This window comes from Ruditapes philippinarum, unplaced genomic scaffold, assembly GCF_026571515.1.
Source record: "Ruditapes philippinarum isolate M1 unplaced genomic scaffold, ASM2657151v2 ctg2222_1_1_1_1, whole genome shotgun sequence".
In the NCBI taxonomy this organism is placed as follows: domain Eukaryota; kingdom Metazoa; phylum Mollusca; class Bivalvia; order Venerida; family Veneridae; genus Ruditapes; species Ruditapes philippinarum.
In genome coordinates, this window is record NW_026863547.1 from 130,260 (window position 1) to 154,433 (window position 24,174).

The 24,174-nt window shown below is 35.8% G+C and overlaps 1 protein-coding gene across 1 annotated transcript in view; it reads left to right on the forward strand.

The window, feature by feature from the left end:
- Positions 1-24,174, forward strand: part of LOC132722444 (uncharacterized) — a 124,368-nt gene that overhangs the window by 25,322 nt on the left and 74,872 nt on the right. The window contains exons 5-8 of the mRNA XM_060706954.1: positions 10,358-10,553; positions 13,737-13,793; positions 16,857-16,965; positions 19,811-19,966. Of these exons, the coding sequence (XP_060562937.1) occupies positions 10,358-10,553; positions 13,737-13,793; positions 16,857-16,965; positions 19,811-19,966 (518 nt within the window). The remainder of the gene's footprint in view (positions 1-10,357; positions 10,554-13,736; positions 13,794-16,856; positions 16,966-19,810; positions 19,967-24,174) is intronic.

Sequence of the window (24,174 nt, forward strand, 5' to 3'; positions counted from 1 at the left end):
TTGTAACAAAATTATAGTTGAAATCTCCAAAAAGAATTAATTCTTTGTTTTCAATAAATATTTTATCAAGGATTTCTTCAATTTTATCATTCCATGATGCCAATGATGAAGGTGGCCTATAGATGTAACCCACCAGAAATGGTTTCTGTTTGTCAAGTTTTATTTCAAGCCATATTGACTCGATATCCTCCGATTCTATGTCAGATCTTAATTCACATGGTATTGTAGACTTAACATATAACACAACTCCACCACCATTTGATATCCTATCGCGTCTAAACAGTTGATAATTTTTTAAACATATCTATGAATCAGAAAAAACATCACTAAGAAAAGTTTCTTGTAGTCCCAGAATGTCTATATCTTGATATTTGTCTACCAGGTGTTTTACTTCATCTATTTTTGGATAAAGATAATGGATATTTAAGTGCATAAAGTTAATACCTTTTTTGTCAAATTGTATTTCATCTAAAATGGGACTTGTATTTACTTTATCATTGTCTTCTGTTAGAGAAAGGTTATGTGATGATGTTCTATCAGTGACATTTTTCACAGTCTGTTTTGGTTCAGTATTGGTTATAGCTGAATTATCAAGTACAGTGTTATTTACCAGCATGGCATCATCCAAGGTGTTCTGGGCCATGGATTCCAGGCATCGCGATATGGGTTTCTCCGAAAATGTCTCTGCCTGCTGTGGACGTTGTGAAAATTTCCTTGCTTTCTGGAAGCATTATTGGTACTTGATCTATTTCTGTGTACAAGTTCTTGGTTGGTGATGCCAAGGATATCTCTAATTCCTGCATTTAGCTGTTTTCCTAGCAAGACTGAGCCTTCTTCATTTAGATGTACCTCATCATAGAAGAGGGCTTGATTGACTTTATCTTCTGTCATGAATGCATAAACACTGTTGATGAAAACGAATTCCTCTTTCTTGCAAAGCTCTTCAAGAAGGCTGTTTGTTTGAAGGATATTTCTTTTAGACAACATGTCTCTCTTTTTTGGCAGGATAGAGGATATGGCAATTTTTGCCTTTTGATTTGCAGATTGCAGTGAATTTACCAGGGTTTTGAAATCCTCACATATTGTTGTTGGGGTGTCAGCATTTGAGATATTGTTTATGCCTGCCTGTATTATGATGATATCTGCTTCTTTGGCAAGGTTTGTTTTCATTTCAGAAGTTGCTTTGTGGATGTCTAAGATAGTTGCACCCCTATTTGATTTGATGTTGACATTTATATTGTTTTTGCTCATCTTTCTTCCCACCAGGCCTTTCGTCACAGAATCCCCTAAGATGAGAACTTCATGTTTTCTAGATTTACTTGTACTACTTACAAGTGTGTGTGTTTTGTTCGGGGAGTTGTACGGATATTGCCTGTATTTAGATGCAGGCTCATTCACGTTTGTTTCTTTACTTGATGCTTTATCTTGCACTGAATTTATTTCTTTTTGCATTTGTGATGATGCACATTCATCATTATTTTCATCTTTTAGTTCTTTTCGCAGAGTTTTTATTTCATTTTGAAGAAAGAATATGTCAGTTTTTGATGACACATCCTCTGTTCTTCTCTTCACCTGATTTAGTGATTTTGTAAACTCCTCAAATTGTTCCTTCATTGACATTACATCAGACTGAAGTGTATTTATAGTATCTTGATTTGTCTGTTTTGAAGAGACTTCTGCCCGCAATGCTTTATTCTCCAGTTTTAAGGACTGGTTTGTATTCTTAAGTTTCTTCATTTCTTCTTCCAGTATAAGAATTTTAGCACTTTGTTCACTGTTTACTGCTTTGCTATTTTCATTGATGTTTTTTTGTAGAATTTTGTTGGAGGACTTGAGTTTCATATTTTCATTTTTGAGCTTATTAATGTTCTCTAGGCTTTTTTCGTATTTCATATTCAGGTCTGGAGAATTGTTGTTTTCTTTGCACTTACATGTTGTTTTTGTGGTCCCCATTTCTTTGTAGTCAGATTCTGTACAAAAACTAATAGCCGAGTGGGACAGACTGACTGTGTCAATCTTTCTTTCATGGTTCTCTTCATTATTTATACTGATGATGGATTTTACATCAGTCTCTTCTTGTAATGAAGTATGGTGTGTTTGGTAGTTAGTACTGGTGACAGATTCAGTTTTTTTGTTGCTCTGATAGAAATGACTATTTACCGGAGTGGATGTTATTGTTTTCCCAAAACTAAAGCTGAAGAGCCTCTTCTTTTTTTTCTTAGGTTTGGTGAGAGGTGTAATTTCATAGGAAACCCCAAAGCTAGGGTGATTTAATTTCACACTGTATGCTTCAGTTGCTGATGCTGTTTTGGTAGGATGTTCACCTTGAATTGAGATCGCTTTTTGGGAGGTAGTTTTATTATTTCTAAAGGTCTGTTTGGAAGACAATATTTCACTTTTATTTTCATTGGATGTGATAGAGATATTTTTGCCTATCTCTGGCATTTTTTTGTTTGATTCTTCTTGTGCTTTTAGCTCACATTTACAATCATCTAGGAAAATGTCAATCCAATCTCTGCAGCCTGCACCCTGCACAATCATTGTTAATGTATTGTGATAAATTGTTATCACAACTTTTTTCTCAGATAGTGATAAAGTTGTTGTTAATCCCTTTTTGTCAGGGGTCTCAACCATGTTGTATTTTAATTGAAGATAGGGAACAGCATGGATCCTGATCAGACTGCGCAGATGCTCAGGCTGGTCTGGATCCATGCTGGTCGCAAACCCATTATGTTGGTTTTGTCGTGACGAGCTTCATATATGTTTTTCTTGCATATCAGACAGGATTATCTACCGTTTACACCGGTGCTTAGAAAACCCTGTCATTAACATCCCCCAAGTAAGACAAGTCGCTTGCTTTAAATAAATAATGACGTCATTGCCACGCACCTTTTATGAATCAATTGCGTTCTTAAAAGATGTCACTTAACTGTTAAGAAGGAAGTTTGTAAGTTCACATGCTTCTATAAGAAAAAAGTGCGTAATAAGAATATCAGTTTTCGTAATTTCTGTTCTGAAAATAATTGATATGTAATATGAAAGGAAAAGAATTAAACACCGGCTGTCGGTGCAGAGGGGAATTAATCTTGCTCTCGGGTAACTGCTTAACGGATACTCAGCAGAGCCTCGTTACCGCCATAACTGTGAGTCACCATCAATCTAGATATTCTGGTCTGTACCGGTAGCCGGTGTAAGTAATAGATATACCATTGCTGCGTTGACGATTTCTGGGTTTGCGTAAATTATACCATAATCACATGACCTTTCTTATGCCTTAACCTCACGAGACGAAGTCGAGTGAGGTTGCATAAGAAAGGTCACGTGATTATGGTATAATTTACGCAAACCCAGAAATCGTCAACGCACCAATGGTGTATCTGTTTTAACCTATAGCTCCGCCCAGAAACACTTACTCCTTCGATCTTCAAAACTGAAAATTATACCATAGTCTGGGTATGGTATAATTTACGGTTATTGGAAATTATACTTGGAAGAATTTTACATAAGAAGCGCTGAAGAGCTATAGGTTAAGATTCATATAATTTCCATCTGGAGTGAACTTACTTTAAGGTTGCATAGGTTATCAGTGACCAAGTGGTTAAGGTTGTTGATTTCAAGTGACTTGCCCCTCACCGCTGTAGGTTCAAATCCCAACAGATCAGCAATTTTAAATTCTTTCATGTGGTTCTAATCAGGTGTCTTAATATGGGCCTGAATAGTAAAGCTGAAAGTTACAATAATAATATGACCATCACTGTGATGCCAATCTAAACAAAAAACAACAACAAAAAAGACACTCAAAATATAGTGACTATTTGTCGCATTGCATGTTGCTCAAATCATTACTCTGATGCTCAGTATTGATGAAACTTGGCAAAGTTGTTCAAATACTTTCAGTTATTACAAAACTTTGGTTTTCTGGACAACCTTATCTACCTTAAATGTTCGAACATTTAAAATCTTGTACATTTCTGTGAGTAAAATCTGTTTCCTGATTTAGACATGCTGAGTCAATATTGTTTAATCATCACATGAATGTTTCTTTATTTATTTGATTATCCTCTGACAAAGATTAAAAAAACAATGTTGCCATGACAACCAGAAATGAAATCTTTTATATGGATAAGCTTCTAAAATATGATTGATTTCAATATAATTTCACCGACTGAAATATTAGTCTCTGATTTTTAAACCACTCACACTTCACTGATGTGGGTTTGAATCCAGCCAGGGATTTAGATTTCTTTCATTTCATGTGAGGAAGCTATCCCCCCCCTGCTTCATGTGAGGAAGCTATCCCCAAGCTTGCTTCATGTGAGGAAGCTATCCCCCAGCTTGCTTCATATGTGAGGAGGAAGCTATTCCCCAGCTAACTTACAGATCTTATGGAATATTGGTGGCTATTCTCAGGTGCCTGTTTGTGCCTGAAATAATTCATTAAGGATGGGCGGTGGGGATAAGTTCATGTGACTATTGCAGACCAAGATCAGCTGACAAATCTGTTCATGTGACCATTGTAGACCAAGATCAGCTGACACATCTGTTCATGTGACCATTGCAGACCAAGATCAGCTGACACATCTGTTCATGTGACCATTGTAGAACAAGATCAGCTGACACATCTCGATGGCTCAGCGCAATACTGGTCTAAGTGACATTTTTACCAAAAATCACCTTTTTACATATTTTGATAATGTAAGGTCAAATACACATTCTGTGAAAATTTTAGGGTAATTTATGCTTTTTTTGCCATTTTTATTTACATTTAAAATAAAAGTCTATCTCAGGTAGTTCAATTTTGTCAGTGCAATATAGGTCTAACTTGAGTTGGTCTCTTATTGCGATGTCTAATATATCAATTTTCCTCAAAAATGCTTGAGTTAGACCTTGAATGTTTCATTTCCAGGTAGAGAATAATATGCATATCCCATTGAAATGTGTTATAAAGAATGTGAGAATTCATGAAAACACTAGAAATTATTTGCCTTTGTATTAATCGCAAAATATTAGCCAATTGCATATCATGTACAAGTAACTGTAAACGAAAAATCTTGAAAAAAATTAATAATAATTTAGTGTCACAATTAAACATTTATTTTGTCTTTGAAGTCATTACATCATACTCATACTGTATTATTTGATAACATAAAGTGTAGTTGAAACTATCATTTTTGTACAATTTAGTAAAAGCCAGTGTATGTTTCTCATGCACACATTTAAAATGGAAAATAACGCGTGTTACACTAGTGGATTCATAACCTCTGATCCCCCTCTAAAAATTCCTTTTTTTTTAGTTTGACCTTTGTTTAATCATATGCTGAGATTTCCTAATTCTTAATTTTACACTTTGTTCATATTTATATAATGTGTTCTGCTTAAGATGATGTAAGGGGGTAGACTGTACATTGTTTCACTGCCAAATCAAACTTAGCCTGTAACACAATGAACAATTTCAGGTTTGAGGGCGTTCTTGGGTTTTTATTTTTAAATTATGTATCTACTTCTGTATCACTCTCTTTAATCAAGTAAAGTTATTTAAGAAATAATATATCCCAAACTGTGATTTTATTGCTCATTAACATCACTGTTTGGAGTTCGGATGCGAGGAATTATATCACGAGGGCGTAGCCCGAGTGATATAATGATGCGCATCTGAACGACAAACAGTAATGTTATCAAGCAATAAAATCACCGATTTGGATATATTATTTTGATTCTAACACGACATTAACACGTACCTGATATTTAGCTAAATTGCGCCTGATTTGTTTCCGGTCTTATTGTCAGCGCGTCACATTTTTAGTAGTTACGTCACATGTATAATGATAACGTAACACGTCTTAATTTAGAACGTCAAACAGTGATTTTATAGCATAATAACACATACTTTCAGTTCTTCTTTGTTCAATAGGGAAAAATGCGGTCGTGTTAGAAATATAAACTTTACACTATCAACTCAAACAATACAATAACAAAATAGTGTCAACATGATTGTGCAAATCACACTCTTCACATACAATATCTTTCTGTCTGATGTGATATGTGCAGAAAAAATTTAAAATATGCACACTTATATATTATAATGACCTTTTCAGTTCTTGTATTCTGATAATTTTTTACATCACACAGCTCCATTGAATTTTCGAGAGTGCAATTGTCAAAAACTCTTTGACTTATGTGGCAGAAACAGCTATAAGTTGATAAAAATGTTTCATTTTAGATCTAAAAGCCATTAATTTTACCTATCAAATTTAATGAAATTAAAAATGTAATGACTATCATTTAATGAAATTAAAAATGTAATGACTATCAACTGCTTTTGGTATAGTATCAGTGTCAATGAGAAAATTCAAACATTTATCCATTCTAATTGTTTAGTGCTAATCTAAGGTGTGCACATGGTGCTTTTCAGGTGTGCGCCTTTTCATATCTTAATGAGTAAGTGGTTGCAAGTGTTTAAAGCACATCCAACTTTACAAAAATGATTCTGAATTATATCATGTGCTAACAATACTTTGTTCTATGAATCCCTGATAGTGGGTTGTTACACTGCCCTTCTCTAAAACATGTTTGACAACCTCTTGTTATTTGGTAAAAATTTAGAGGTAAAATGACTTTGATATATAAAATGAAAGATATGCACAGTTTTCAGCAAAACATGTCATAAAATTTGCACAATTTTCACGTTCAAAATATACTCTAAACAGTTGAGAAAATAAATACAAAATATGTAATAAAAGCATGGTCTAACAGCGGCTTTCATTTTTGAAAATATTTGATATTTATAAATGATTATATCATCAGAAAAGAGGACCACTTACATTAAATTCATTAAGATTTAGCGCATAACAGTAATATCGGAATCATAGCATTTAAGCACCAATGGTGGTAATGGTGTGCATTGAGAAAATAAAATGTGTCTTCTTTGTACAAAATAATGTGAGTTATAGAAAATGTACATTAATCCCTGTTTTCAAACTTTGATGATATCATAATATATACCTGGATTGTCAGTCATTGTTCATGACTACTGTTCATAACACTATATGAATCAAAATTGTTTGCATTTTGTTTAGAATTCAAATTTAGTGGACAGATAATCTGCAAAAGATCTTAAGTAAATCTGAATCTCAAACAAATTGAAAAAGCAGAATTATAGAAGTGTACTTTCATCTAAAGTCAGCTAGCATGATATATTAATAGAAAAATATTAAAGGATTTAGTCTTTGTAAAGTTCTTCTACAGACTTGCAAAATATTTTAAACAATGTTTAAATTAACAAAACAATTTTGTTCAAATTTATATCAGAATATTTAACATAAAACAGGTCTAACTCAAATATTTGTACCACTTTTACCAAATTGCAAGAGGGAATTTGAGTCTAACTCAAGTTAGTCTTGTATTGCGCTCAGAATTTCAGCGCAATACAGGTCTAACTCTAAAATACACAATTTGTAACACTTTAATAAAAAATTATATAAATGGCATTATTTCTTATTATAATTAATGTTAACATAGCAAAAAAATATTTTCTAATATAAGTATTTTTGAATAAAATCAGTTTTTTGTCTCTCCTGAACATTTTCAAAAATAGCAGTTAGACCAGTATTGCGCTGAGCCATCGATCTGTTCATGTGACCATTGTAGACCAAGATCAGCTGACACATCTGTTCATGTGACCATTGCAGACCAAGATCAGCTGACACATCAACACCCATCTGTTCATGTGACCATTGCAGACCAAGATCAGCTGACACATCTGTTCATGTGACTATTGCAGACCAAGATCAGCTGACAAATCTGTTCATGTGACCATTGCAGACCAAGATCAGCTGACACATCTGTTCATGTGACCATTGCAGACCAAGATCAGCTGACACATCAACACCCATCTGTTCATGTGACCATTGCAGACCAAGATCAGCTGACACATCAACACCCATCTGTTCATGTGACCATTGCAGACCAAGATCAGCTGACAAATCTGTTCATGTGACCATTGTAGACCAAGATCAGCTTACACATCTGTTCATGTGACCAGTGCAGACCAAGATCAGCTGACACATCAACACCCATCTGTTCATGTGACCATTGCAGACCAAGATCAGCTGACACATCTGTCCATGTGACCATTGCAGACCAAGATCAGCTGACACATCTGTTCATGTGACCATTGCAGACCAAGATCAGCTGACACATCTGTTCATGTGACCAGTGCAGACCAAGATCAGCTGACACATCTGTTCATGTGACCATTGCAGACCAAGATCAGCTGACCCATCAACACACATCTGTTCATGTGACCATTGCAGACCAAGATCAGCTGACACATCTGTCCATGTGACCATTGCAGACCAAGATCAGCTTACACATCTGTTCATGTGACCATTGCAGACCAAGATCAGCTGACACATCTGTCCATGTGACCATTGCAGACCAAGATCAGCTGACACATCTGTCCATGTGACCATTGCAGACCAAGATCAGCTGACACATCTGTTCATGTGACCATTGCAGACCAAGATCAGCTGACACATCTGTTTATGTGACCATTGCAGACCAAGATCAGCTGACAAATCTTTTCATGTGACCATTGCAGACAAAGATCAGCTGACACATCAACACCCATCTGTTCATGTGACCATTGCAGACCAAGATCAGCTGACACATCAACACCCATCTGTTCATGTGACTATTGCAGACCAAGATCAGCTGACACATCTGTTCATGTGACCATTGCAGACCAAGATCAGCTGACACATCTGTTCATGTGACCATTGTAGAACAAGATCAGCTGACAAATCTTTTCATGTGACTATTGCAGACCAAGATCAGCTGACACATCAACACACATCTGTTCATGTGACTATTGCAGACCAAGATCAGCTGACACATCTGTTCATGTGACCATTGCAGACCAAGATCAGCTGACACATCAACACCCATCTGTTCATGTGACTATTGCAGACCAAGATCAGCTGACACATCTGTTCATGTGACTATTGCAGACCAAGATCAGCTGACACATCAACACACATCTGTTCATGTGACTATTGCAGACCAAGATCAGCTGACAAATCTGTTCATGTGACTATTGCAGACCAAGATCAGCTGACACATCAACACCCATCTGTTCATGTGACCATTGTAGACCAAGATCAGCTGACACATCTGTTCATGTGACCATTGCAGACCAAGATCAGCTGACACATCTGTTCATGTGACCATTGCAGACCAAGATCAGCTGACACATCTGTTCATGTGACCATTGCAGACAAAGATCAGCTGACACATCAACACCCATCTGTTCATGTGACTATTGCAGACCAAGATCAGCTGACACATCTGTTCATGTGACCATTGCAGACAAAGATCAGCTGACACATCTGTCCATGTGACCATTGCAGACAAAGATCAGCTGACACATCAACACCCATCTGTTCATGTGACCATTGCAGACCAAGATCAGCTGACACATCTGTTCATGTGACCATTGCAGACCAAGATCAGCTGACACATCTGTTCATGTGACCATTGCAGACCAAGATCAGCTGACACATCTGTTCATGTGACCATTGCAGACCAAGATCAGCTGACACATCTGTTCATGTGACCATTGCAGACCAAGATCAGCTGACACATCTGTTCATGTGACCATTGCAGACCAAGATCAGCTGACACATCTGTTCATGTGACCATTGCAGACCAAGATCAGCTGACACATCAACACCCATCTGTTCATGTGACCATTGCAGACCAAGATCAGCTGACACATCTGTTCATGTGACCATTGCAGACAAAGATCAGCTGACACATCAACACCCATCTGTTCATGTGACTATTGCAGACCAAGATCAGCTGACACATCAACACACATCTGCCCATGTGACCAGTGCTCAAGGAAAAAACGACTTGCCCTTGACAGGGTTTGAACCCAACCGGCTAGCAATCATTTGATTACTAGTCTGACGCATTAACCACTCGGCCATGCGGCCACGAAATTTTCCCTTAATATGATGAATGGTTTTGTCCAGAAAGATGTTATCTGTAACTCAGCAATGCGTTTTTTTTTTCATGCTAATCCCTCTGTACAAACACACTTTTACCATAATTATAGCTTCACAGTGCACAATTGGTCACAATAGATAAGTCAATTTGTGAAGCTGTAACAGTAAGAGAACTTGTTTGTGAATATAAATGTTTGATAATTATCATATAAACTTAACAGAACAGAATGTAGAAATTTGTTAATATTTAACCCCACCAATTAGTTTGAAATGTTAATTTGCAGAATTTTGGCCTTGTGAAAATATTATATTTTATGGTACATCAATTTTTAAATTTTCTTTTTTTTCAGTTGGATGAGGATTATGAAAGCTGGTTAAGTAAACCATCGCTGTACATGACATACGATCGACATCATGAAGATTTACGTCACTCAGCTAAATGTAGGTCATCGGTCGGTTCCCCGCGTAAAGTTTTTCAATGGGAAAAATACAGCAGTCACAAAACTGGAGAATCTGTTGACTCTGGAATGTTGGCCTATAAGAAAAGTAAGTATCAAATACCTTCATGAGAACTAGATGAGCGCGAGTGGGCTTACTACGGAATTGATAGATTCTTACTTTGACCTTTTATTTGAATAACAAAAGATTTAAGCACAAACATTGACATGCGCTCTTTTGTTAACAAATAGGTTGAGGTGAAATTGTTGTTGTAATCCACTGATCTGCTAATAAGAATTAGATAGGTCAGGGGGGATCTATACATTAAGAATATTTTGGGTATTTCTCAGTAAAAGGCCTATTATACCCAATAAATGCATTTATTTTTATTTCTCAACAAAAAACAACAAAAAAAACCTTCTTCTCCTGTTTCTTTTTGGCATTTAGTACAGTTATAGTGATTTAGTAAATTCCATGGAAGCCAAAAAAATATTAATATAATATTTACATTTTGCTTTCTTTTATGACAAATTATTACACAGACGCATCCATTTAAGATAAAGAGAATGCAGGGGTTAACGTCATGGTAAAGAACTGATGATCTTAAGAAACAATACTGTTGTTCATCATCAAATATCGGAAATGTTGTTGTTGTAGATTTTTTTAAGAGCCAAGAATTGCGTCTGCTTCGTCTAGAAACGTGATTATGTTATTTTCTCAGGGACGTAATGATCTTTTTATCCTAGCAAGCTACATTAGACTGGTTTACAATTTTAAGATCACTAATCATGGGATAGTGATAGACTGGGAACTGATTTTCTTGAATGAATGAATAATAGATTTCAGACATAATTCAAGGACATTCCCAAAGGTGCTGAAAGAGAATTTCCAAAAGACAAAAAAAGACTACAACAAAAAAAACAATTACCATTATTATAAGGAAAATGGTATTGCACTTTTGTTTAAGGCAACTTCTTGTCCTATATTTGAAAATAGTTTATGTTGTCTACATGTACTGAAATATATATTAAGTTCAAGAAAAAAGGTCTAAAATATGAGTACTGAAATTGAGAACTGGAGTATTAACGAAAAAGGTGTTTGAAAAAAACAAAATGTGCTGAAAAACAAGTTCCAGCCTATAATTATCAATCTTTAAATGTTTCTGACTGCCAGGCTAGCCTATAATCTGTGCTGTCTGTACAAGTTTATGATATCAACTATGACTGCCAGGCTAGCCTATAATCTGTGCAGTCTGTACAAGTTTATAATGTCAACTATAACTGCCAGGCTAGCCTTTAATCTGTGCAGTCTGTACAAGTTTATGATGTCAACTATGAATGCCAGGCTAGCCTTTAATCTGTGCAGTCTGTACAAGTTTATAATGTCAACTATGACTGCCAGGCTAGCCTTTAATCTGTTTGCTGTCTGTACAAGTTTATGATGTCAACTATAACCTGCCAGGTTAGCCTATAATCTGTGCTGTCTGTACAAGTTTATGATGTCAGCTATAACTGCCAGGCTAGCCTATAATCTGTGCAGTCTGTACAAGTTTATGATGTCAACTACAACTGTCAGGCTAGCCTATAATCTGTTCAGTCTGTACAAGTTTATGATGTCAACTATAACTGCCAGGCTAGCCTATAATCTGTGCAGTCTGTACAAGTTTATGATGTCAACTATAACTGCCAGGCTAGCCTATAATCTGTGCTGTATGTACAAGTTTATAATGTCAACTATGACTGCCAGGAAAGCCTATAATCTGTGCTGTCTGTACAAGTTTATGATGTCAACTATAACTGCCAGGCTAGCCTTTAATCTGTGCAGTCTGTACAAGTTTATGATGTCAACTATAATAACTGCCAGGCTAGCCTTAATCTGTGCAGTCTGTACAAGTTTATGATGTCAACTATGAATGCCAGGCTAGCCTATAATCTGTGCTGTCTGTACAAGTTTATGATGTCAGCTATGACTGCCAGGCTAGTCTATAATCTGTGCTGAATGTACAAGTTTTTGATGTCAACTATGACTGCCAGGCTAGCCTATAATCTGTGCTGTCTGTACAAGTTTATGATATCAACTATGACTGCCAGGCTAGCCTATAATCTGTGCAGTCTGTACAAGTTTATAATGTCAACTATAACTGCCAGGCTAGCCTTTAATCTGTGCAGTCTGTACAAGTTTATGATGTCAACTATGAATGCCAGGCTAGCCTTTAATCTGTGCAGTCTGTACAAGTTTATATAATGTCAACTATGACTGCCAGGCTAGCCTTTAATCTGTGCTGTCTGTACAAGTTTATGATGTCAACTATAACTGCCAGGCTAGCCTATAATCTGTGCTGTCTGTACAAGTTTATGATGTCAACTATACTTGCCAGGCTAGCCTATAATCTGTGCAGTCTGTACAAGTTTATGATGTCAACTATAACTGCCAGGCTAGCCTATAATCTGTGCTGTCTGTACAAGTTTATGATGTCAACTATTACTGCCAGGCTAGCCTTTATTCTGTGCAGTCTGTACAAGTTTATGATGTCAACTATAACTGCCAGGCTAGCCAAAAATCTGTGCTGTCTGTAAAAGTTTATGATGTCAACTATGACTGCCAGGCTAGCCTATAATCTGTGCTGAATGTACAAGTTTTATGATGTCAACTATGACTGCCAGGCTAGCCTATAATCTGTGCAGTCTGTACAAGTTTATGATGTCAACTATAACTGCCAGGCTAGCCTATAATCTTTGCTGTCTGTACAAGTTTATGATGTCAACTATTACTGCCAGGCTAGCCTTTATTCTGTGCAGTCTGTACAAGTTTATGATGTCAACTATAACTGCCAGGCTAGCCAAAATCTGTGCTGTCTGTAAAAGTTTATGATGTCAACTATGACTGCCAGGCTAGCCTATAATCTGTGCTGACTGTACAAGTTTATCATGTCAACTATAACTGCCAGGCTAGCCTATAATGTGTGCAGTCTGTACAAGTTTATGATGTCAACTATAAGTGCTAGGCTAGCCTATAATCTGTTCAGTCTGTACAAGTTTATGATGTCAGCTATGACTGCCAGGCTAGCCTATAATCTGTGCTGACTGTACAAGTTTATGATGTCAACTGTGACTAAGGTTTAGGGTTTTCTTGCCAGGCTAGCCTATTATCTGGTCTGACGCCATTTTTCGATAGACTGGCTGCCCAATTTTCACTTGTACTTTAAAATTTCTTTATGTACTAATGAACAAGTTGTTATTTGGACTTCTTTGTATTGTAAGTACAATATTATTTGGTCTCAATTCACAACAGATGAAGTGGACAAAAATAGTAACAACAGGTCAAGGTCCTTGCCACCACTAATTGAAGGTATTACTTCCCATGCTTACTATATAACATCCCTTAATTCAGATTTATCTCACCTTGAATATGTGACACCTAAACCCTTAGAATAAACTGTACTGCATTGATTTTGATGTAGGTCTAGACCAATTACATACGTGCAAAATTTCAGATCATTTGCTCACTCCATTCTTCCAGAATAATTATTTTATCTGTGAAAGATACAAAGTTCAGTTCACTTGAATCGGGCTACAAATAGAAGTCAACATAAAATTTTCAATTTATTTTTGAGAATATCTTAATTATTATCTTCTGCATTTCTAGTTCTTTATTTGCACTATTAGTTGATTGATGCAAGAAATTTAAAGTTTATGTATTTAGGCATTTTGACATTAGTGGAGTTCCTTTAAATACCCCTTTTTCGGGTTTTAACCCTTTACTGCATGAATATATTGTGAAAAATGGCCGTTTTCATTGAAAAGCCTCCTGTTACAAGTTCAAACTGCTATGAAATTATGAAAAATGCTTTATTACTGTTTAAACTTGGCACAAATGTTGACTGGACCATAGCCTTTGTAACAGCATGCTCAATCTTTTATTTCCTGCTACCATGGCAACGGTGGGACATCTCAAAATTGCCAAAAATTTTGCTTTGCTTTTTTTTTTCAATCAAAACTGATTTCAAAGTGTTGCAACTTCTCAATGGATTGAGATGGAGTAAAAGGCTTTTCAGCATTGGTTGCATGTTTTACTTACTCGACCTGAGGCCATTTTCAGTCTGTCACATGTCCAAAATTTTCTTGGCGATAAGGGGGGCTGCTGCTCCCCTTCAAACCCTTGAAAAAGAAGGGGGCACATCCCCCTTCTGGCAACCACTTGATGTACATTTTTAGTAGGGGGCGGCGTCGAAAAAGTGATCACTTTTTTTATCAACATTTCTCGAAACAAAAACATGTGTTTGGGGCCCAAACAGGACATTTTTTCACTATTTGAGGCCTAAAAAAAGTGCGTTGTTTTGCGTATATATGAGGTAAAGGGTTAAGCATCTAAATTTAACATTTAAGGTAACTAATACACATTTACTAAGGTGAGATAAATTTTATCAGGAATATTATGTGACTATATATAAACCAGTAGTGGACATTATAGTGCCAAGGAGTATAAGATCCGCATCACAACAAAACCAACATAATGGGTTTGCTACCAGCATGGATCCAGACCAGTCTGCGCATCAGCGCTATCAGTTTCTTCACTTGTTATAAGGTCTGTAAGCGAACAGCATGGATCCTGAGCAGACTTTGTGGATGCGCAGGATGGTCTGGATGTTTGCTGATCGCAAACACATTATGTTGGTTTTGTCATGGCGTGGCTCAATTATTTTATTTATAACAACTGGGAAAAGGGTTTTGTTTGGTCAGTTAGATCTTAGTGATATAATCTGCAAGATTTATAGGTGTAAATGTAGTCTTAGTGAATTATATATTTGTTTCTATTGTTACTACCTTTGTGTAAGGGGCTATAGGAATTGCCTATGTCTTTGAATTATATATTTGTTTCTATCATTACCTTATTTGTGGGAGTGGCTATAGGAATGGTCTATGTCTTTCTGTCCAACTGTCTGTCTATCTGTAACATTGTTTGTCAGTTTCAAAACTTTTTAAAATGCTGAAATGTTTTGAAATAATTTTGCATTTTGAGAGGATGTGAAGAGCATAACAAGGTTGTTTCTTTCTAAATTGGGTTTACGTTGTACCAACGCAGTATAGGTCATTTGGGGAGTTTCCAGCTTTACTGGGGGAGGAAGACCTCATGTCTCCTTTGTACATTATTTCAGGCACAAGCAAGCCCAAGAGTAGAACCACCAAAGTTCTTTTAAGCTAGCTTATGATAGCTTGATCACATTAAATATCTGAAGATTCTAGTGTGACTTGAACCTACAGCAAGTAAGGTTGCTACCCCAAGGTCACATTTTAATGTCAAATATAAAAAAGTCCATAACTTATAAACTGCTGACAAATATTTAAATAACTCAGCATTAATGATCACCACTTTGTGAAAAGTGTATACCAACCAGGTCCACACCACCAATGTCAAGGTCAAAATTTAATATAAAGGTCAAATGTTAAAAGTCCACATTTTGTGTCTGTTACATTACTAATTGACTATTTGCGGCTCAACATACACATGGTGAGATATTTGACCAGGTTGTGCCTGTTCTCCGCCACGCCTCCTCTGTGGTCAATTTTTGTTTCAAACAACATCTCCTCCTAAACCATTGGGCCAATCTTGTTAAAACTAAGCAGGATTGTTCCTGGCATGAAGCTTTTTCAAATTTTTTCAAATAATTTCATTGAGGAACTCTGGTGGCCATGGCAGCCAAATGAAATAACTTAAAAAATCTTCTTCTCCAAAATTCCAAGTGCTAGAGCTTAGATATTTAATATGTAACATTGCCTTGTATGCAGTAGGCTATATCAATTTTATTCAAATTATTGCACTGGGGTAAAAAATGACCCAAGGCTGTGGGGCATGAGTTAATACCATGACCCATAACCTACTTCTTTTTTTTTAAGCTACAGCCATGAAATTTGGACTAGATGCACACTTGCAGATGTAAAATTGAACTTATATATCAGTTGACCTAGATTTTAATCCAGTGACCTACTTTTAATATTTAACAGCTATGAAACATGCAGTTTCAGATGAAGAATTGAACTTTGATCTTTATTTTGACCCAATGACCTACTTTTTTGTTTTAAGAGCTTCAACATTGAAATTTGTACAACAACCACAGGTTCAGATGTAGATTTGAATTCTGATATCAGCTGACCTAGATTTTGACCCTGTGACCCAGATATTTGTATTGATAGCTAAGCTATGAAATTTAGTCTGTATCCATGGTTTCAGAAGCAGATTTGAACTTTGATATAAGTAATTGTTTTAATATACATTCTTACACAGTGATGAATTATAATTTTTAGCTCACCTAAGCATTATATGTCATATGCAAACAGTGTTACTTAGGTGAGCATTATAGCCTACATTTACTTTCCAATGGATTTATATGATGAAATTTATGTACATTTTTAGGATTGGAAGCATCTCGCAGTTTTCCATTAAATAATTTTTGTGGACGAGACCTTAGACATAGCAAACAGTTGGCGATGTCTCATTCCTTACATTCCATTGAAAGTGACAGGTAAAATTTGCTTTATTTTACTATTTATATATAATTGTATCATAGTTTGGGGACCATGTGTCTGAGTTTAATCGTATACATATACATGCACAGTGCGTTAACTGGAGTGCAGGTATCAGTTACCCGCACTCCAGAGCATGCCCATTGATAGGCTCGTTTTTGCTGGGGTTTTTACTTATTGTGACGGCAGAGAAAGGGAAAGCTACAGAAAAATCATATTCAGATGTTTGTTTATTGGTTACTTTTTGCCGGGGTGTCATATTGTGACAACAGGGAACGTGTTTTTATGTTTGACTATGATACAAAAGAGAAAGAACAGCAAAACACCGGCAATCTTGATTAATACTTGGTTCTTTATTTTACTATTTATATTTGAATAACATGTATATTTGAAGACACATTATTCCACAGAAATGAATAATTGAGCCTTGTCATGACAAAACCAACATAATGGGTTTGCGACCAGCATGAATCCAGACCAGCCTGCGCATTCACGCAGTCTGATCAGGATCTATGCTGTTCGCTATCGGTTTCTCTACTTGTAATAGGGTTGGTAAGCGAACAGCATGGATCCTGATCAGACTGCGTGGAAGCGCAGGCTGGTCTGGATCCATGCTGGTCGCAAACCCATTATGTTGGTTTTGTCGTGACGCGGCTCATATGTTTTTTTCTTTCTGTAGAAAGGGCAAACATATGTTTAATAATGATGAAATAAGGTGATTAGAATAATAATAATAATAAAGACTTTATCAGTCCCCTACTGGTTTAACCGGAGGGGACTTTAGGTTTACCCTCCGTCCGTCTGTCTGTCTGTCCTTTCGTCTGTCCGTCCGTCAGTCCGTTCGTCCACAAAACTGGATCCCGCGATAACGCAAAAAGTACTAAAAATATTTTTATGAAACTTGATATATGGATAGATGGCAGTATGGACATTATGCACGTCTTTTTCTTTTGTTCCTATGTTGAAAGTTCTGGTTGCTATGGCAACAAATAGTCTGAAAATATGGCAAATTTAACACATAACTGGATCCAGTGATAACTCAAAAAGTACTGAAAATATTTTAATGAAACTTGAAATATGGGTAGATGGCAGTCTGGAGATTATGCACATCTTTTTTTTCTTCCTATGTTGAAAATTCTGGTTGCTATGGCAACAAATAGCCTGAATTTCAAGATTTCTGATTTAAATTTTTCAGCTTTTTCACTATAAGTTCTTTATTTCTTAAGGTGTTTACTTCAAACTTTAAATATAAGTTTCTTGTCATCAACCACATCATATGTGACAAGGTTTACAACTCTAGCACAAAAATTATCAGTATTACCTCCCTTGAACTTAGAATTTTTATGAAAAAAAAATGTTTTTTTTTTTTTAAATAACTTCTTTATTTCCTAATGTATCTACTTCAAACTTCATATTTATGTTTCTTATTATCACTCAACATTTTTGAGAAGGTTAAATACTCTAGCAAGACTATTTTCAGAATTATGTCCCCCTTGAACTTAGATTTTTTCGAGAAATTGGTATTTTTTACTCCAACTTCTTCATTCCTTATAGGATTTACTTTAAAATCCCACATCGTAATAATATGACAAGGTTGTATAAACATAATTTCCTTACTAGGCAGGGAAACTTAACACATTACTGTGATATAGACAAACTTAGAACTCAAAAGATTTAAGTTCATTCATGTCATTCATTCACTGGTAAAATTGAATGGCCAATGGCCCATCAGAATGTTGCTGGGGTTCTAACCGGTAGGGGACTTATGGATTGCTTGCAATACTATGATAATTGCTTGTTTAAAGAGGCAGCATAGTTAGGCAAGCCTAGTGTTTCCTATGATGTACATATATACAGTTACAAACAAAAATATTTATATAAACAATGAAAACTTGATGTATACAAGTTATACAACATAGAAAAGTAGAGAAAAATGCAATAAGAAAATGAATATAAACATTTGAAAGTATGAAATTATATATTTTATGAGACATACATGTATATATGTAATTTTAGAATAATAGCTAGATTATTTCATGCTTCCCAGAGAACCACCATTTTAGATGATATGTACATGATGCTTCTCACCTAAAGAGGTTAAGTTAAGGTGTCTGCCACTTAGCCTATGGATTATAAGTTAGAGCCTTTAACTTAAGTTAGAAATTATAAGTTGAAGACTTATTCAAGTTAGAGATTGTAAGTTTTAGTCTTACTTTAGTTAGGGATTATGAGTTTGAGCCTTACTTCAGTTAGGGATTATAAGTTTGAGCCTTACCTGGAGTTAGGGGATTTTAAGTTTGAGCCTTACTGAAGTTAGAAATGATATCAAATGATATTAGTGACTCAGGTTATATTGCAAACAACCATAAATTATAAATGGCCATATAACCTGTCAGGAATATTTAGAACAAGTTTATAAACCAGCAAACTTCCTTTTATAAAGAATAAAATGAGATTTCTTCATAAATTGACAGCAGCCGTTTATATAACGATATTTAAATGTCACGATTATCCAATGAAAAGGGACATTACAAACATGCAATACTATAGTTCATCACATGCCTGTGGTCACTTATACATGTATATAGATATATGAGCCGTGTCACAACAAAACAAACATAATGTGTTTGCGACCAGCATGGATCCAGATCAGCCTGCGCATCCATGCAGTCTGATCAGGATCAACGCTGTTCGCTATCAGTTTCTCTACTTGTAAAAGGGTTGGTAAGAGCAGGCTGGTCTGGATCCATGCTGGTTGCAAACGCACTATGTTGGTTTTGTTGTGACGCAGCTCATATACATGTATATTTTTATCTTATATAATAAACTTTTTTTATTTAACAGTGATGATGTGTTTGGCCGTGAGATTGAATTCCATCGTCAAAAGGGGCGGGTTTTAAGTCGTAATTGGCAGAAACTTCAGCACGCAGTATTAGGTCACGTGATTCAGTCTCGTAGATATCCCTCTGCCACATCTAGTGCGGACAGACGCAGTGCTAGGTAACATTTTGTTTTTGTTACAATTTTTTAAGGAATGAGGAGAGATGTTTTAGGGAAGGCATGAGGAGAGCGGTTTTTAAGGGAAGGTGTGATGAGAGTGGTTATAGGAAAGGGGTGATGAGAGTGGTTTTAGGGAAGGGGATGAGGACAGTGGTTTTTAGGGAAGGGCCCCCGTTATAGATGTGGTTGAAGGGAAGGGGTTATAGATGTGGTTGAAGGGAAGGGGTTATAGATGTGGTTGGAGGGAAGGGGTTATAGATGTGGTTGTAGGGAAGGGGTTACAGATGTGGTGGTTAGGAAGGGGTTACAGATGTGGTGGTAGGGAAGGGGTTATAGATGTGGTTGAAGGGAAGGGGTTATAGATGTGGTTGCAGGGAAGGGGTTACAGATGTGGTGGTAGGGAAGGGGTTATAGATGTGGTTGTGGGGAAGGGTTATAGATGTGGTTGTAGGGAAGGGTTACAGATGTGGTGGTAGGGAAGGGTTACAGATGTGGTTGAAGGGAAGGGGTTCAGATGTGGTGGTGGGAAGGGGTTACAGATGTGGTGTAGGGAAGGGGTTATAGATGTGGTTGTGGGGAAGGGGTTATAGATGTGGTTGTAGGGAAGGGGTTACAGATGTGGTGGTAGGGAAGGGGTTACAGATGTGGTTGAAGGGAAGGGGTTACAGATGTGGTGGTAGGGAAGGGGTTATAGATGTGGTTGTAGAGAAGGGGTTACAGATGTGGTTGCAGGGAAGTGGTTATAGATGTGGTTGTAGGGAAGTGGTTATAGATGTGGTTATAGGGAAGGGGTTACAGATGTGGTGGTAGAGAAGGGGTTACAGATGTGGTTTTAGGGAAGGGGTTACAGATGTTATTATAGGGAAGACATAAAGGGAGTGATTTGTAAGGCAGGAACTAGGGATATGGTTTTTGAAAAGGGATGAAGAACATCATCCGGTTTGTGAAGCTGCATGGTATTAGGAAAAAGGTGATGGGAGTGGTTTTAGCGAAGGGGTGAAGAGGTGTTTTTACGGAAAGGATGCGGAGAATGGTTTTAAGAAAGGGGTAACGGGCGGGGTTTTAGGGAACCAATAATAGAAGTAGTGAAAAACTGAGGGAATGGTTTTAAAGTCGAGGTGAGGGGCATTGTTTTAGGGAAGAGTTTAAAGGAGTTGTTTTAGGGAAGGGGTGAAGAGCATGGTCTTTACATCATTAATCCACATTTAGAATGAAATACAACTAAATCATCATTATATATTGTAGGGGTTAATTTATTCTACAGTGATAATATCAAAATTTCAATTTTTCTCAAGGAATGAATGATATTTGCATCCATATCATTTAGAAATGAAAAACAGTTATAATAATTATAGAAAAGGCGGTACAGTTATCTATCTGAAAGGAATTATTACATGAATCGGGAGACACAGGTCATTAATATATACCGGTATATATAAATAAATAAATCCCAGTTAAACTTGTGAAGATAAAAATCACCTTTTTGTTTGAAGTGACAGTTGAATCGTGATGTATAAATGCATTCAATATATTCTGACATAACAATATTCACAGCCACTTTCCCACCTACTTTACATTCAATAAACGACAATAGGCATAAACGTGATTTTTTATAGCAAATATTAAATGGTAATGATATTATTAGTATACCAGTGTTTTGTGTGTTTATATCACCCTTATAAACTGTGATTTTTAATTTGTCAGTATTCAACCTAATGATAATAAGAGGGTCATTAATGTATATGGACAGTTGGAGGTGGGGTGTGGGGAGGGGGGGGTATGAAATTTTTATAACTTACAATTTGAACTTTTTTTTTAAAATTATATTTTTAACTTTCTTAAGAGTCATAATTTGGATAAAAGTGATAATTCTGAGATGTGGAAAATAAAACAAAATCTTCTTCTCCTGAACCACAAAAAGTTAAATATTTAAAGTTTGTCAGACAACAGTATGGAGCACTAACTGCAGGCAGCCCTGGCTCTATACTGGTGGCAAAGGCTGTACGCTATCGGATGGACAATACATAAACTTTTTCTACATATAATGATTGTATTGTCTTGTTTGCAGTTTATGTTCTTGAAATATTTATAGTTCATGGTTATAAGTTCTTGGATAGTTCATGAACTTGTATGTAAAGGTAGTCATGATCTATTTACCACTATTGAAATGGGCTCATTATTTACAAATTATTTTGGTAATGGACTCCTGGTTCATGAACTATTACATAAAAATGACATCAAAGTTTAAAAACTGTTATGGAATGACTAGATGGTAGGTCATGAAACATCATAGTTCATATACTATTATGGAAGCGTACATGCACAATACAATGAACTTTTCTACATATTATGATTGTTTGTCTTGTTTACAGTTTATGTTCTTCATACTATTAGTTCATGGTAACATTAGTAATGAATATTTCATGAACTATATTATGAAAAGAGACTCATGGTCTGTATATTATCATTGAAATTGGCTAATTGTTAATAAACTATTATGATAAAGGATTAGTGCTTCATGAAGCATTACATAAAAAGGCCTCATAGATTATAAACTGTTATGGAATGAAGCTGGTTGTTCTTAAGCCATTATGGAAAAGGCGGCATAGTTCATAAGCTATTATATAAAGAGGCTGGTAGTTCATGAACCATTATGGAAAAGGCAGCATAGTTTATAAACTATTATATAAAGATACTGGTAGTTCATGAACCATTATGGAAAAGGCTTCATACAGTAGTTTATAAACTATTATGTTAAGAGGCCAGTAGTTCATGAACAATTACATAAAATGCCTCATAATTAATATTCTGTTACAGAAAGAGGTTGATAGTTTGTGAACCATTATGGAAAAAGACTGGTTCATACCCTTAATAAACATGAAAAATATGCTATGAATCATAGTCGTTTTTTTTTTTTTAACCGATATATATAAATATATATATTTTTGAAAATCATTATCACAATATGTCACACTGTTTAATGGTATTTTTTGTATTCAATTAAAATGCTATAAAGTTCAATCAATACAGCAGATATTTGTTTGATCACACTGATATTGTTTGCCTTATGTTTTAGTAAATTCTGAATTTAATCAAAAGTGGGGGTTAAAAATATTTGTTGAGCCTTAAAGCAGCATAGCATGCCTCTGCAGATTTGTCTTGAATTTTATGAATTTCTAGCTTTGACAATGTTATAGTAACCCTAGGTACAAATGATGTTAAGTGTACAAAACCAGTGATTCAATGTATCCACAAATACTTATCTATTATTTAAATGAACGCTTAATGAATGATAAATTAGGGGATTTTTTACATTGAATGGTGAATTAGGGAATTCTTTTTTTACAAAGAATTGGTGAATAAGGGGATTTTTTTTACAAAGAATTGGTGAATAAGGGGATTTTTTTTACAATGAATGGTGAATTAGTGGATTTTCTATGAATGATATTAGTTTAGTGGATTTTCAATTAATGCTAAGTTAAGTGGATTTTCAATTAATATGATTAATTGAGGATTTGCCAGAAAATAAATGATGTATTTTCAAGGAAAACATTATACTCATATAACACATTGGCTGACCACCCTTTGTATTCTTACTGAGCTAATTACAAAGTGTGTTATGTTATTTCATACCAACTGTTACACGATTTACGCATATATGTATATAAATTAGTGGGTTTTTTTTAAAACACTTCAGCATATGTTGTTAAGAATAATCAATTTACATAGGAAAACTGGCAATTGACTGAATCATACTATAAAGTGATATGCCAGCTGTTGCTCTTGTCAAGTTAGACATGTACAACAACATTAGGTGTATAACAAGGAAAGTGCACTAAATTTAGGATAATCTTTATTTCGGATAAAATGCTTTGGTTTCTAACGATGTCTGAGTAAGTGGCTAATATAAATGAGCCGCATCATGACAAAACCAACATAGTGCATTTGCGACCAGCATGGATCCAGACCAGCCTGCGTGTCCGCGCAGTCTGATCAGGATCCATGCTGTTTAATTACAAACCCTGTAACAAGAAGAGAAACTGGAAGCAAACAGCATGGATTCTGATCAGACTGCACAGACGCGCAGACTGGTCTGGATCCATGCTGGTTGCAAACCCATTATATTGGTTTTGTCATGGCGTGGCTCAAATGTTGGATGTATTAATTTGTTCTATGTTTAATGATGACCCATTTGGCCATTGAGACAC